Genomic DNA, 16,250 nt, shown 5'->3' with positions numbered 1-16,250 from the left:
GATACTCACTCATTTCCATATATTCAGGTGTTAACCCTGAAAATGGCTCCAGGAAGCGGTCGGTTTCATATCTCTGCAACGTCTTCTGCCTTTCTTCCTCTTGAAAAGTGCCTTGCTTTGACTGGATGTAGCGAATAAGCTTCTTTAGCTTGCTGAGGAATGTACAAATACACACTAAGATGGAGATAATTTGATGTTTTCAATGCTTTGAATTTAGAAAGGCTATTCTTTTGTGTTCATAAAATACCATGTTTTTTTAATAAAATACATGGATTTGTATCTATAACATACATTCATTCACACAATTTTCATCTGATCTTCCTTAGGAAACCTCTTAAATGAACAAAAAATTGACAGACTGAAGAGAGAGCAACAGCAATGTGTACATATTCTATTAGGTTAGACGTGAGTTTTGTCCAGTTGAGCTGGTTTTGGCCGCTTTCACGTGAGGCTTGCCACTTCGGGCCGGAGGTCCGACTTGAAAAGGTAAGTTGAGTCTTCCCTTCACAAACTGGGACCTCCGTCCGTGGTGGTATTGCCTTGTCTGACGCCAAGCGTATTTTGCCGTGAGTTGAACGGTTTATGTACATGAACTTGTGGTAAAATAAGGCGGACGTGTGTGGAGGGGAGTTGTTCCTTTGTTGGGTTACATGTGGTGTTGTTGTGTGTGCCTCGTTTTTCGTCTTGTTTTGATATAAAATTTTGGCCGTTGAGAGTTCCCCGGCATTTGCATTTGGCGGTTTCGATGTGGTTGCCGAGACCTGCGTCTTCTGGTTTGTTATTTATAAAAGTTTGGCCATTGAGAGTTCCCCAGCATTTGCATTTGGTGATTTCGATGTGGTTGCCGAGACCTGCGTCTTGTGGTTTGTTATTTGTAAAATTTTGGCCGTTGAGAGTTCCCCGGTATTTGTGTTTGGCGGTTTCGATGTGGTTGCTGAGACCTGCGTCTTGTGGTTAAGTTATTTGTAAAATTTTGGCCGTTGAGAATTCCCTGGCATATGCGTTTGGCGGTTTGGCGGCATCAGAACTCATAGCAAAGGATCTAGGTTCCATGAAATATACGGACTCTCGTCCTTCCGATTGGGTTTCTGTGTCTTCTGAACTTTCCTTACCGCATGAGGTTGTCGGCTGTTCAAGTCCCTTCCATACTGCAACATGTTCTTCTGCCCCGCCATCATGGCCGGGTGACAACGGACTCAGAGTTTGCCGGGAAGATGTTGGAGACACTCCATGCCGATCTTTATGTCGCAGGGCGCGAATGACGTTGGCCTGTATCGCAATGTATTGTCATTCACACTCTCTCCAGTTAAGTTTGAAATCACCCCGGATCCGGTTCGTTTGCGTCAATACCGTATTTCTGCGGTGGCCTGGTCACCGAGAATATTCGTTCCTCCAATCGGGCGTTCTTCAGGTGGAATCTGACCCAGTCTGGAACACCCCGATTTTGCCGGTTCCGAAAAAGGAAGGAGGGAAGTTCAGGATGGCTCATGATCTATGTGCTATAAATGCGAAGGTTCTCACTCATCTTCTATGCCCAACCCTTTTGCTGCGTTGTCCCTGCTCTCTCCAGACCATAAATTATTTTCCTGAATTGATTTGGCGAATGCTTTTTTCTGCCTATAGGTCGCTCCAACATATCTTCGCCTTTGCTTTTCAGGGACAGACCTACTCCTACACTCGTTTGCCCCAGGGGTTTGTCCGTTCTCGTGGCCTTTTCAACGCGGCCCTGCGTGATGTTCTGTCCTCTTTGACCCTTCCTACGGGTGTCATGCTTGTCCAGTATGTGGATGACACATATTTCTTGCTGCCCCCTCGGAGGATGTTTGTTTGCAGACGACGAAGGCAGTTCTGCTGCACCTGCGGTCGCAAGGTCTGACTGTTTCCCGATCTAAGTTGCAATGTGGTCGCCGACTTGTTTCTTTCCTTGGACGTGTGGTGTCCTCTGGGAGCACGGGGTTGAGTGCTTCCCATCGTTCTACTATCCTACATCATCCCCGACCGGAAACTGTACGGGAGATGCTTTGCTTCTTGGGTGTTGCCAATTACTCCCGTAATTTCCTCCCTGACTTTGCTGAATTGACCACTCCGTTGCAACAGTTGGTCAAGGATCCTGGCATGCACAACCTCACAGCTTCTCTGGCCTGGGCGACTGAGACGGAACAACTATTCATTGCTCTGAAACAGTCGCTTTCTTCCGTGATTGATATGGCCATTCCCCGATACGACTTGCCCTTTTATTTGGATGTCTCTGTAAAGGACCACTCTGTTTTTGCTATTCTTTTCCAGAAACAAAGTGGGGATAGGAGTATAGGACAGGGGTGTCCAAACTTTTTGCAAAGAGGGCCAGATTTGGTGAGGTGAAAATGTGTGAGGGCTGACCATTCAGTCTGATATTCCTCACATGAAACACAAATAAATCTAAACAAATTTTACCAAGTCACTCATTTCATATTTACCTTTTTTATTTATATTTTAAGAAGCTTAACATTTCTTAGGTTAATTTGAATCATTACGGATTATTGGCAATTAAATGCTTACTGCAAACATGACTTAGTATTGGAACTTTTAAATTCAAAACAGAGTAATAGCTAATCTTATTCAGATGTGCAAACATTGACCGCAAGTCTCAGTGCATTTATAACTGGTTTTGATAGCCACAAAAAAGATTTTATACAGAATTTTAGAATTTAATCGTCTCAGTTGACAGATGACTTGCCTGCACTAATGTGAAGGGTGATACTGAGATCTGGACTGCAGTACATAGGTCAGGTCAGGCTCAAAGGCAGTGGTTTTGATTCGCAAGATGTCACGCAGGTGAGAGTCAGTTAGTCGTGTTCTCACGCGGTTCTTGTTAAAGTTCATAACCGAAAAAGTCTTCTCACACAAATACGTTGATCCAAACAAGCTCAGCATTTTCTTAGCAAATGTTCGAATCTTTTGGAACTTGCCTTCATCCAGCTGGCGGTAAAAGTCTGCAATAGAGAGCGTTTGGTAACGACCGCGGCACTCGGCGTCACACTGCGGCTGAATAAGCTCCAGCTGCAGGTGGTCTGTAACATCATCAGGGTCCACAGAGAAAGGAAAGGAAAAAATTGCAATCTCTTTCTCAATAGCTGCAAAATCCCGAAAGCGGTGTTGGAACTCCTCAGCCAGAGATGAGATGTCTGCTGCATACCTCCTTGTTTGCGCGTTGATGTTGCTCTGTGGAAAGCTGGTCATGATTTCCTGCAGTGCGTGGAAATGTGTAGTATTGGGCTGCGTTTGTGACAGGTGCCTTTGGAAAAGTTGCAGCTTGATTCCAAAGGCTTTGATGTGTGAATAAAGTTGGCTTACCACTGCATTTGGCCCCTGAAGGCTAGTGTTCAGCACGTTCAGGTGCTTTGTTGTGTCAACTAAAAAACCCAAATCAGCCAGCCAAACTGGGTCACATAGTTCTGGGATTGATTGTCTTTTTTTTGCCATGAACTCTCCGATTTCCTGCCTAAGGGAGTAGAAGCGCTGAAGTGCAGACCCACGACTGAGCCATCTCACGTCGTTGTGATAGACAACATCTCCGTATTCAGCCTGGATGTTAGTTAGAAAATGTTGAAACTGATGGTGGCACAGGGCTTTGGAGCGAATATAATTGATAGCCTTTACAACCGGTTTCATAACATGATCATATTTGAGATGTTTGGCACATAAAACTTGCTGGTGAATAATACAATGAAGTTTTACTGCTTGACCTCCTTCTTCGATGACTTTGTTACAGATATGGGTTGATAATCCAGTCCGGTTGCCAGTCATGGCAGGTGCGCCGTCCGTAATAATCCCAGAAACTTTGTTCCACGGGAGTTTCATGTCATCTAAGGCCGAGCAAACAGAAACGAATAAATCTGTTCCTCTTGTTTGGTCTTTAAGGCTCTGGAGGTCAAGTAGCTCTTCAGTCACATTCATTTCACTGTCCACTCATCTCAAAAAAATAAGTTACTGAGCAGTGTCAGATGTGTCCGTGCTTTCGTCGCAAGCTAAGGAAAAAAGTCAAACTCCTCTCCTCTGGCCACCAACTGTCTCTTAATGTCTGCTGAAACAACTTCAATTCTCCGCGCCACAGTGTTACGAGCCAGGCAAACATTGGCAAACTCTTGCTACTTCTCAGGGCAGATTTTCTCCACCATTGTCATCACACAGTCTTTGATAAATTCTCCATCAGTAAAAGGTTTGCAGTGCTTAGCAATCAGCGTTGCCACCTCGTAACTCACCTTTGTGGCATTTTCATTTGACTCTCTGGCTCTTGTGAAAAATCGCTGCTGTGAAGATAAACCAGCTTCCAGTTGCTTACATTTTTCGCTGCGTTCGTTCCCCGCTAGCTTGTCGTACATGTCGGCATGTTTTGACTGGTAGTGTCTTTTGATATTGTATTCTTTAAAAACAGACACAGTCTCTTGGCAAATTAGGCAGACACAGTTGTTCCGTAATTTAGTGAAAAAATAGTCCAATTTCCACTTGTCCTGGAAGCGCCGGCTCTCCCTGTCAACTTTGCGTTTTTTATTTTCAGTCGCCATTTTAAAAATTGGCCGGAAAGGGTCACACAGGGTTCACGCAGCCGGTTCGCGCGTACCCTTTTTACAACGGGTTTATTTCCGCATTTGACTTGCGCATGCTCCGCGTAGCAGGACAGCTGGAGTCATGTTCTCGCTGTGAAATCACGCCGGGTCGCGCGAGATTACATTTCTGCGGCATAAATATAAAATAGCTTTGGTACGTGTGTATTAAAGCGCTGGTCAACAATGCTACTCATGCTACTATCACAGAGGCTGCGGGCCTGATGAAATTTGACCACGGGCCGCAATTGGCCCGCGGGCCGGACTTTGGACATGCCTGGTATAGGAGGACTCATGTTTCGCTCTGTTCTGCTAGACCCCTATGAACATAAACAACCTCCCTGTGCGCGTTATGCCTCTGCGTTGGCAAGACATTTACAAAAGACAGCACACATTACAGTTGGGCATCAAACACACATTTGGACAATGGAGGCAGAACAACTGTTCATTGCCCTGAAACAGTCGCTGTCATCCGCAATCGATATGGCCATTCCCCGGTACGACTTGCCCTTTTCTTTGGATGTTTTTGTGAAGGACCGATCTGTTTCCGCTATTCTTTGTGGGGTTGTGTAGGCCGATTATGACTGGTACGGTGATGTGGTCGGATTAGGGTGGCGGAAGTCCTCTTGGGGGTTGGTGTTTGCTACCACGGCTTCGGACTGGCCCGCCGATTCTTACGGATGGGACTAAGGAGTGGTGCGATGGTCTAAAACAGGGGTGTCAAACTCATTTTTTTCGCGGGCCGCATTGTCGTCATAGCTTCTTTTGGAGTGCCATTATGACTGTCAACCCAAATAAATGCATGGGCACCTCATATTATATACAGTAAAAGCTACAAAACAAACTGACAAATAACTCATTTTCAAATCAGACGAGTAAAAACTGGCCAAATATAAAGAAAAAAGATATTAAAAGTGAAGTCAATTTGCAATTCGAGTAGTGACACACGAATTTGATGCACAATTTGTCTTTCCGGGCCACATAAAATGAGGTGGTGGGCCATATCTGGCCCCCGGGCCTTGAGTTTGACACGTGTGGTCAAGAATAAAAACTATGAGCATGCAAGGGAGGGATGACGCGACCAAACTTCTCCTGGTGTTTACTTGCACGCAACACCCATTAGAGCGTGAACCTCCTTCCGTGTCGGGGAATCGAGGCCCGCCGTGTCACAGGTTAGGTTTGTGTGTCAAGTACTGGGAGGCGGACCCATGCACCTTCATCTCACTGTGCCCTAATGTGACCACGTTGACGAGACTAACAATGGTTAGACGGCCGGGACTTACTAAAGGACCTAGATTGATTTCCCCTGTCGTAATGATTATACAAAATTTGGAACTGACACCCGATGAGTTGTTTAAAGTTACCACCGGCATCGCGAGAGATAATAACTGGTTACTAATGGCTGAACAAGCCGCTGCCGCGGCGGGATCGGACTGTCGTGTGTCTGGAGCCTAGGCCGTTGTTACAAATAGTGCCGGCACCGATTTCATCAGCCTGCCTAGTTGATGTGATGACCTCTACTAACCCATCTCCTGGCTGTGTCTTGTATGACAGAAGTTACCCCCTCACCCCAACGACTAAGACTGGTCTGGTGTTTAGCAGTAAGGTGGCTTTTGGCAGGTTCCCGTGTATACGCTGTACAGGTGCATGTACACGAAACGTGCAAGCAACATCTCTACAGACCGTTCTCACCCAGGTTGCAGTCTGTTTGAACTACTCCCCTCCGGACGACGTTATAGAGCTTTGTACGCCAAAACCAGCAGCCACAGAGACAGCTTCTTCCCCCAGGCTGTTGCTCTGATGAACTCACACCACTCTTAGAGTCTCAGAGTTATTGATGTGCAATAACATCCTGCTCTCCGCACCTTTTTTGAATTGTCTACACTGTTTGTACTATGTGTCCTCTCTGCATCCAGTGCAGCCTGGTCATCCTGGAAGAGGGACCCTCCCATCTGTGGTTTCTTCTCAAGGTTTCTCATTTCCCCTAGTTGGAGTTTTGAGTTTCTCCTTGCCCTCCTTGGGGGTTTAAGATCAGGGGATATTTGAGAATATTTGTCATTTTCACACATCCTGTGTTGTTAGTCACCTAAATGTTTAACAGAGGCTGTGATGTACCAAAGTCAAATTCCTTGTTTGGCACGCTCAAACATGGCAAATAAAAAAACTCTTGAATCTTGAAGTCATGGGCAAAGGTTGGGGAATCTAACTGGTGGTGGTGCTCGTTTATTGTTACGGTAGACCAATTGTTTAGTCCCATCTCCAGCAGCGATGTGTGGTGGTGGTATGTCAGTCTTTCCGACCGTTCGCCGGTGGATGTGGAGGGCTTGTGCGCCCTGGTCACTCTCATACTGCCCACCTTCGTGTACCCGATGACTGCTGAGTGGCTCATGGATGGTGTTAGGGTTTATAAATTATCTTGATCGTATGATTATGTTGGAATGTAGACTAGAATTATTAACTTTGTTTAAACCTTTTACCTTTCCTTGACTCTTTTAAGTTTCAGTTGTTGAAACTTTCCAAATGGTGTGGAAACACTTTCTTGCTTAGTTAGTCATCTACAATGCTCCACTAGTTTCTGTTTCCACGGCCTTGTAAAACAATGAGCTGGGACCCTCTGCACTGATTAACCAGTTGCTGAGGTGACCACCAAGCATGTCCAATGTCACCCCCACCCTACTTGTTCTCAATAAATATGCTCTTGTAAGAGACTAACGGCAGAGTTTGTTCAAACATTGCTGTACCGACAGTAACGAACAGGCTCTCCACTCGCAAGTGCTTGAAGGGCATACTGTCTCCCGTGTGGTTCTTGCAAAATAAGTTAGAGTCAGAACATCTCTAACAGATGGTGCTAGCAGTGTTCCTCTCGCCGATTGGGCGATACGGTTGTGATCTACGCTGGCAGGGGTCTAACGACCCCACTTACATAGATGCTATTGGGGGTACCGCGGGGTGTCCCTGATGACTATAAATTAGTGGATCAAGTGAAGGGCGGGTTTGAGTTGTTAGTCTGCTGGTGGAACACCATTAATAAGAATGTGGATAGGATTAATTACATGCACTACAATGTGCAACGGCTTGGTAATTGGACACAAGCCGACTTCAAGGCTGTGCATGAGCAGTTGGCCGCGACCTCCTTTATGGCGTTTCAAAATCGTATGGCATTGGATATGTTATTATTATTATTAACATGTTGCACGTTCATCTCTAATAACACCGCGGTGAACGGCAGTTGACTAGGGCAATTTCGGGTCTGCGCACCCTCAACGGGAAGATGGAGGCGCACTCTGGAATCGATACTGGGATGTTTTTGGTAAAATGTTTGGTGAATACCAGTCTGTCGTTCTGTCCATTCTTTCCTCCCTGGTTGTGGTTGTCTCTATTTTGGTGGTGTGTGGATGCTGCTGTATTCCATGCACTCGTTCTTTGTGTAATTGCCTGATAACTGCCGCCATTGAGAAGCGCGACTTTGACCGCCCACCGGCCTATCAGATGATCCAGTATTCACTGGGCCCTATTGATGTTCCAGATGGCACGCATGACACATACCCGCTCGACGGTTTTGCTATCACTCCTCTGTAGCATGATTTTGTTTTGCGGTTTACTTCTGTCGAGGTCAAAAGGGGGATTGAAGAGAGAGCAACAGCAATGTGTACATATTCTATTAGGTTAGACAATCTCATGTACCGTATTTTCACGTTCAAAAGACGCATCGTCATAAAAGGCGCAGTCTCCGTTGTGTGCCATGATTGTTTAACACACATAGGGCGCAACGGTTCATAGAGCGCGGGTTTTATATATACAATCCACGCCCACACTTACCCCTTTAACGTTCTCAATGGCCGCCTTACAACAACACACACGGGGCGCACTGCAAATCCACGCCCACACTTTCCCCTTTAAAGTTCTCATGGCAACAACAACAACACACACACGTGTGCATATTTAAAAATGAAGCGGGAGCAAAACTGAGTTTGGTATTTAAATTTTTATTACCGGTAATGGTCATCAATTAAACCCATCGAAGTCCTCGTCATCTGTTTCCGAATTGAACAGCAGCGTAAATCTTCAACAGACATGCCAGGTTCACTTTCTTCACTGTCAGAGTCATTTTCCGTGCCGTGTGGTTCCTCGGATATGATGCCGGTTTTTACGAAAGCTCGAACAACAGTACCAGCAGACATGTTAGCCCCGTAACTCGCCCTGCGCTGCCTTCTACTCTTAGTGAAACTATGCTCTCCATCGATCATCCATCGCTCCCACGTCGCTTGCAGCTTTACTTTGAACCGCCGGTTCACACTGATGTCCAGCAGTTGGAGTTCCTTTGTCGTGCCTCCCAGAATGACAGCAAGCTCGGCGTTCATTTGCTTCACCTTTTTTTTCACATCAGCTGTGAAATGGGCACGCATAGAGTCACAGATCAACAGCGATGGTGATGCGTGGAAAAAAACACCTGGTCTCTTTACATACACCTCCCTCAGCCACTCAGTCATCATTTCCTCATCCATCCAGCCCTTTTAATTTAATGATGACTCCTGCTGGAAACTTCTCTTTAGGCAAAGTCTTTCTCTTAAAAATCACCATAGTCGGCAGTTTCTGTCCATTAGCAAGGCAGCGAAGCACAACAGTAAAAGAAGACTTTTCGTATCTCGTTGTGCGTATCGCGATCGTCTTGGTCCCTTTCTTCTCCACAGTGTGATTCACCGGGATGTCAAAAGTGAGCGGCACCTCGTCTATGTTGGCGATGTGGCTGGATGTGTTTGTCTGCGATGCATTTGCGCAGTAGGAGCAGAAGATGGCCAGCCTTTCATTATAATCCGTTGGAAGTTGCTGTGCCAGGGTAGTCCTGGTCCGGATGGAAAAATGGCACCGTTTCATGAAACAAAAGCACAAGCCGGACCTCCTTGAAAATGTTCAATTTTCATTTCTTCTGCTAGTGTTGCTGCTTTTAGTCGAATGGTGACCGTCGAAACGCTTCTCCTGCTCCTTCTTTGCTCAATGACTCGCGTTCGAGTCTTTCCTCCAACTCGGGCCACCTCGCCTTACGTCCGAGGAAACTCAGCTGCGTCTTCTTGACCTGTTGGAGCTCATTTTCCAGCTTCCTCCACTTGCAAACCATAGAATCGTTGATTTAAAATTCTCTCGCGGCTGCTCGATTTCCATGCTCCTCCGCGTAGCTGATGGCCTTGAGTTTGAACTTTGCTTGATAGGCGTGTCTCTTTGCCATAGTAACTGTTGTCATAACAACGATGTTTTGCATGACTCATGTACCCGTTTTTTTATATACGGTATTTTCCGGATTAAAAGTCGCTGCGGAGTACAAGTCGCACCAGCCATAAAATGGACAATAAAGTGAAAAAATATATATATAAATTGCACCGGATTATAACTCGCACTTTTGGGTCCCCCCACACTCACAAATAACAAATGGTCATGTGACAAGTTCCTGCCTTTCCGAACAGTATAAAACAAGCCGACCTGGAGACGGAAGCTGTTGTTTCATCTGCTGCCGTGCCTTGTGTATTGACCGCCATTAAGCAACCCAAGAGCTTGCCAATAAAGGACCAACTCCATATTCCACATTTTTGTTTTTCCTGGCTCAACATCGGACATCGCTCACAATACTTTACACCACAAAGAACAGTGCTGTGAAACAGAAGTGGGCATTCAGAAACAGAAGTGGGCATTCCGTGGGTCCATACGGACAGACCAACTGGACGGATACACATTTTATAGACAAAAGTTGAGGAGTTAAGGAATTTAAGACTATTATTCATGATTTTACTTATCTATTGATCACTTCAGAGTATGTGGCCTGGGATAAACATTGCCCACTGGAATACATTTGTTTATCTAAAGTAAACTATGCACACCACAATACTATATTTGCAAATGCATGCTTATTTAAACAGTTTTAAAGGACCATGTCAGGTGATCTTGATCTGTTTATTAATAAGAACGGTGTGATTGGAGGGGGCTGCAGAATGACCAATAAACAGTTGAATTAGGGAATAACTCAGATGGCATGATCAACCGAACCCGGAACCTGGACTAAGCATCTTATCGAAGGACATCTAAACATAAGCAAATATCTGCCATCTTTAAATGTACATACTGGAAAAAAGACAATGGTCCTTCTCCCCCATCTGCACCACTGGTCTTAGCACGAAGGGAGAGGCCAGATATTTGTAATTTTAACTCTGAAGATTAAAGACAGAATAAAATGGAAAACTGTTTAGTGCCTTCTAAAACCCTGTCTGTTCGACAGACCATTTTGGCACACTAATATGGAATCTGCCAAAAATAGAGTTTTCTGTTCCCGCTATGTCTCGCGTGTGTAATCTGTACGTTCAGGCCAAATGTGAAGCCTCCCTACTTGGCACTCAGCATTAAGGGTTGGAATTGGGGGATTAGATCACCAAATGATTCCCGAGCGTGGCACCGGTTCTGCTCACTGCTCCCCTCTCCCCGAGGGGATGGATCAAAATCACATGGGGATGGGTCAAATGTAGAGGACAAATTTCACGTGTGACGATCATTGGGACTTTAACTTTTAACTTATAAAGAAAAAAAATAACATTGACAGAAATAGATTAAACTCTTTTCAGTTACTGTGGTCTTTTTGTGTCACTGCAGTGTCTTCTATGTCATCAAATACAGTTTTCATCTATTCATCCATTTTCTGAACTGCTTTATCCTCATGAAGGTTGCGGATGGGCTCGAGCCTAACCCAGCAGTCTTTGGACGGTAGGCTGGGGTACACCCTGAACTGGTTGCTGCCCAATCACAGGGCACATATAGAGACAAACAACAGCGTCACTCACTTTGACAAACACACCTACAGAGAATTTGGAGTGCTTAGTCAGCCTACCATGGAATATGGGAGGAACCGGAGTACCCGCAGAAAAAACACCCAGATACGGGGAGTTGACGAATGAAGAAAATGTGAGAGAGAAATGGTTGGACGATGTGGAGGGACTAAATAAGGAAGAGGTGAGGGCAGCTATTGAGAGGATGAAGAGTGGAAAGGCAGTTGGCCCAAATGACATTCCAGTGGAGGCACGGAAATGTCTAGGAGAGATGGCAGTGGCGGTTCTAACCTGATTAACAAAATCATAGAAATTAAGAGGATGCCTGAGGAGCGGAGACAAAGTGTGTTGTTTCCTATTTTTTAGAACACAGGTGATCTGCAAAACTGCAGTAACTACAGAGGCATAAAGTTGTTCAGCCACAGCACGAAGTTAAGGGAAAGAGTAATAGAAGTGATGCTTAGAAAACAGGTCAAGATCTGTGAGCAGCAATATGTTGTCATGCCAAGAAAGAGCACTACTAATTACCGTATTTTTCTGACTAACATTCGCTCCGGAATATAGGTCGCATTAGCCATAAAATGCACAATAATGTCCGGAGTATAGGTTGCATTTTGGGGGAAATGTATTCGACCAAATTCAACACCAAGAACAGACGTGAACGAGCAACAACAGGCTAAACGATAAGTAAAAAAAAAAAGGAAAAAGGCGTTCTCTTCCAAGATTACTGCCCACTTCAAGGACAGCGGGGATGCTCGGGGCCTGTGGCGAGGCATTCAGACCATCACGAACAACAAGCCCGTGCCGCAGAGATGTGAGGGCGACGAACTGAACCGCTTCTTTGCTCGCTTCGACGCACAGAACGACACTTGCCCACTGAAGACCCCTCCCCATCCAAACGAGCAGCCCCTGTGCCTTTCTGCCGTTAGCGTGTGGAGGACGCTTGCTGCTATCAACACCCGTAAGGCGGCGGGCCCGGACAACATCCCGGGACGGGCGCTGAAGGACTGCGCTGAGGAGCTGATGGATGTCTTCACGGACATCTTTAACATTTCCCTGCGGCAGGCCGTCGTCCCGTCATGCTTCAAGGCTGCCACCATCATACCTGTGCCGAAAAATCCTGCTCCTTCCTGCTTCAATGACTACCGCCCTGTGGCGTCGTCATGAAGTGCTTTGAGACGCTTGTCTTGGCGCACGTCAGATCTGTTCTTCCCCCCACCGTGGACCCCTTCCAGTTTGCCTTCCGACCCAAGCGGTCCTCTGAGGATGCCATCTGCTCTGCCCTCACCCACCTGGAGAACAGGGACTCATATGTGAGATTGCTGTTTGTGGACTTCAGTTCTGCATTCAACACCATTGTTCCACAGTGTCTCATTTGCAAACTCGACAAGCTGGGCCTTAGTACCTTCCTTTGCAACTGGCTACTGGACTTCCTCTGTCAGAGGCCTCAAGTAGTGCGTGTGGGCGACAATGTTTCCGGCAGCATCACGCTGAGCACAGGGGCCCCTCAAGGCTGCGTGCTCAGTCCGCTGCTCTTCACCCTGCTGACGCATGACTGCACTGCGACCTACAGCAGCAACCGCGTGCTGAAATATGCCGACGACACGACTGTGGTGGGTCAGATCACCAATGGCGACGAGACTCACTACAGATCGGAGGTCGACCTTTTGGCCGCATGGTGCAGGGACAACAACCTTCTGCTGAACGTCAACAAGACCAAGGAGATTATCATTGACTTCCGGAAGGGTCAAACCCACCACCTGCCGCTGACCGTCGACAGTGCTGTGTTGGAGAGAGTGAGCAGCACCAGATTCCTGGGGGTGCACATCAGTGAGGACCTCTCCTGGACCACCAACGCTGCATCGCTGGCGAAGAAAGCTCAGCGCCGCCTGTACTTTCTGCGGAAACTCAGGCGAGCAAGTGCTCCTCCCGCCGTCATGACCACATTCTACCGTGGCACCATTAAGAGCGTCCTCTCCAGTTGCATCGCTGTGTGGGGTGGTGGCTGCTCTGAGTACAACATGAAGGCCCTGCAGCGCATAGTGACCACTGCGAGTAAAATCATTGGGGCTCCACTCCCCTCCCTGAAGGAAGTTTATGCCTCCCGTCTCACCCGCAAAGCGGCCGCGATTGTGTGGGATGTGAGTCACCCCGCTCACTCTTTGTTTGTACTTCTGCCCTCTAGGAAGAGGTACAGATGCCTGCGCTCCCGCACCACCAGACTCAGAGACAGCTTCGTACTCCAAGCTGTCCGGATCCTGAATTGCCTCCACCCTCTGCTACATGACGTCCTGTTCTTTTGCGCTATGATCTGGGTGTCTGCTATTAGCGCGCTTGCTCCATTTTGCTGCTCTTATTTGTCTATTTACTTATTTATTGTTTATTTATTTGGGTTATTTGCTTATTACTTATTCGTTGCTTTTGTCTGTTCGTTTTTAGTCTTTGTGCTATTTGATGTGAGTGTTGTGTACTGTGTCTAGTCACCGTGGGACGGTGGGAAACGTAATTTCGATCTCTTTGTGTGCCTTGACATGTGAAGCAATTGACAATAAAGCAGACTTTGACTTTGTATGCTAACGTAACATAAACACAAACGAAAAGCTGCGAACGGGCCGGACGTAACGTTCAGAGTTATTCTCATAACTATTACATATATAACACGTTTATAAAACCATCTGTGTCACTCCAATTCATTAAATCCATCGATCGTCCTTTATGTAAACAATGCTTCGTATGCGCCGCATATGCGCCGTGCCGCTGACGTCGGACTCGTAAGTTGCATTTCTAATTATTCCACAGACCCATATAACGATATATAAAGTATATGTCAAATAACTGTCATATTACAACAATATTATCAAACCATCTGTGTCACTGCAAATCATTGCATCCTGACGTCAGCCTCGTTGTTATTCCACAGATCTAGTATGTAACTATATTGTAGCGTTAACAAAGTACAAGCAAAGATGTGGGTTTTGTAAACGGCTTTTTATCTAAGAAAACAAGAGTTCAACGAGGCAACAACTACTGAACTGTAACGATAAAAACATATACAAGTTGCTACATGAAATAAAATATATCAAATAACTATAACAAATAGTTAACCGCCACACGGCCCCAAGCACCGGCGCCGACTTCCAGACGTGCGGCGGCGTGGACTTCCATCCCTGGAGATGGCATTTCCAGCCATGGAGGTGGAGGAGAGCTCCATAGAAAAGGACCAGGTGTGCGTGAAAGCCATGTCCGAGCCCTATCCACCGTCCCCGGACAGCCACCCGGCTGAACGCCGGCCCCCGACTTCCAACCACGGAGGTGAAAGAGAGATCCGTAGAATAGGACCGGGCCTGCGTAAAAGCCATGTCCGAGCCCCATCCACCGTTCCTGGACAGCCACCCGGCCGAGCGCCGGCCCCCGATTTCCATCCACGGAGGTGAAAGAGAGCTCCGTCGAGTAGGACCAGGCGTGCGTAAAAGCCATAATAGTTTTTAAACCTTCTGTGTCACTCCAAATCATTAAATCCTTCAAACTTTTTGTCCTCCGTGTCACTTACAAACAAACCCGCTAATGATACCGGTAGTACGTGGAACACTTCGTCATCTTCGTCATCCGTGATCGAATCTTTGTCCTTTATGTAAACCAGCGCTGCGCTGCTGACGTCACTTGAAATTCAAATTACAGCAATCCCTTGCTACATCGCGGTTTGTTTATCGCGGTTTCCCCCTTTTTTTTTTTTTTAATTTAGAAAATTTGTGAAAAAATTCCTCCTCAGTATGTCGCCCCCCCCAAACTATGGGGGGGAAAAAACGCGACTTATAGACCAAAAATTACGGTCATTGTTTGCTCTGAGAACACTGATGGACAAGTATAGAGAAGCCCAGAAGTAGTTACCCTGTGTGTTTGTGGATTGAGAAAAAGCTTATGATGAGGAACCAAGAGAAGAGTTGTCGTATTGTGTGAGGAAGTCTGGACTTGAGGAGAACTATGTGAGGTTAGTGCAGGACATGTACAGGGATAGTGTGATAGCGGTGAGATGTGCAATAGGAAGGTCAGATCCATTCAAGGTGGAGGTGGGAGTACACCAAGAATCAGATCTGAGTCTTTTATTGTTCACAGTGGTGATGGACGGGTTGCTCAGACCGAAGTCTCCATGAACTATGATGTTTGCTGATGACATTATGATCTGAAGTGAGAGTAGAAAGCAGGTTGACTCTGGCCTGAGGAGGTGGAGATATGCTCTGGAGAGCAGGGGAATAAAAGTCAGAAGGAGCAAGAGCGAATATGTGTGTGTGAATGACAGGGAGCCTGGTGGAATAGTGTGGCTACAAGGAGCAGAAATGGTGAAAGTAGATGACTTTTAATACTTGGGATCAACTATCCAAAGTTGGAGAGTGGAGGGAGAGGTGGAGAGTTTGGCAGCGAGGTGAAGAAGAGCGTGCAGGCAGGGTTTGTTTGTGACTAAAGAATATCTGCAACAGTTGAAGGTAGTAGTGCGACCAGCTATGTTGTATGGCTTAGAGATGGTGGCACTAACAAAAAGAATGGAGGCAGAGCTGGAGGTGGCAGAGATGAAGATTTTTCAATTCTCTTTGAGAGTGACGAGGATGAACAGGATTCAGAATAAATACATCAGAGGGACAGCTCAGGTGGGATGGTTTGGGACAAATGCCAGAGAGGCGATATTGAGATGTATTTATTGAACATGTGCTGAGGGGCAACCTGGGGTATACATATGGGGAAAAGGATGCTGAGGATAGAGCCAGCAGGCAGGAGAAGAAGAGTGAGGCCAAAGAGGAAGTTTATGGCTGTGGTGCGGGAAGACATGCAGGTGGTTGGTGTGACAGAGGAAAATACAGAGGACAGA

General features: G+C 46.4%; 1 protein-coding gene across 1 annotated transcript in view; it reads right to left on the bottom strand.

Moving 5' to 3' along the window:
• Window positions 1-16,250, bottom strand: part of LOC147056178 (anoctamin-1-like) — a 78,084-nt gene that overhangs the window by 22,328 nt on the left and 39,506 nt on the right. Inside the window, exon 20 of the mRNA XM_085913798.1 lies at window positions 10-152. Within this exon, the coding sequence (XP_085769924.1) occupies window positions 10-152 (143 nt within the window). The remainder of the gene's footprint in view (window positions 1-9; window positions 153-16,250) is intronic.

Source organism: Syngnathus leptorhynchus, chromosome 6, assembly GCF_054491065.1.
Source record: "Syngnathus leptorhynchus isolate UIUO chromosome 6, UIUO_Slep, whole genome shotgun sequence".
In the NCBI taxonomy this organism is placed as follows: Eukaryota; Metazoa; Chordata; class Actinopteri; order Syngnathiformes; family Syngnathidae; genus Syngnathus; species Syngnathus leptorhynchus.
This window is presented reverse-complemented; position numbering and strand designations above follow the sequence as displayed.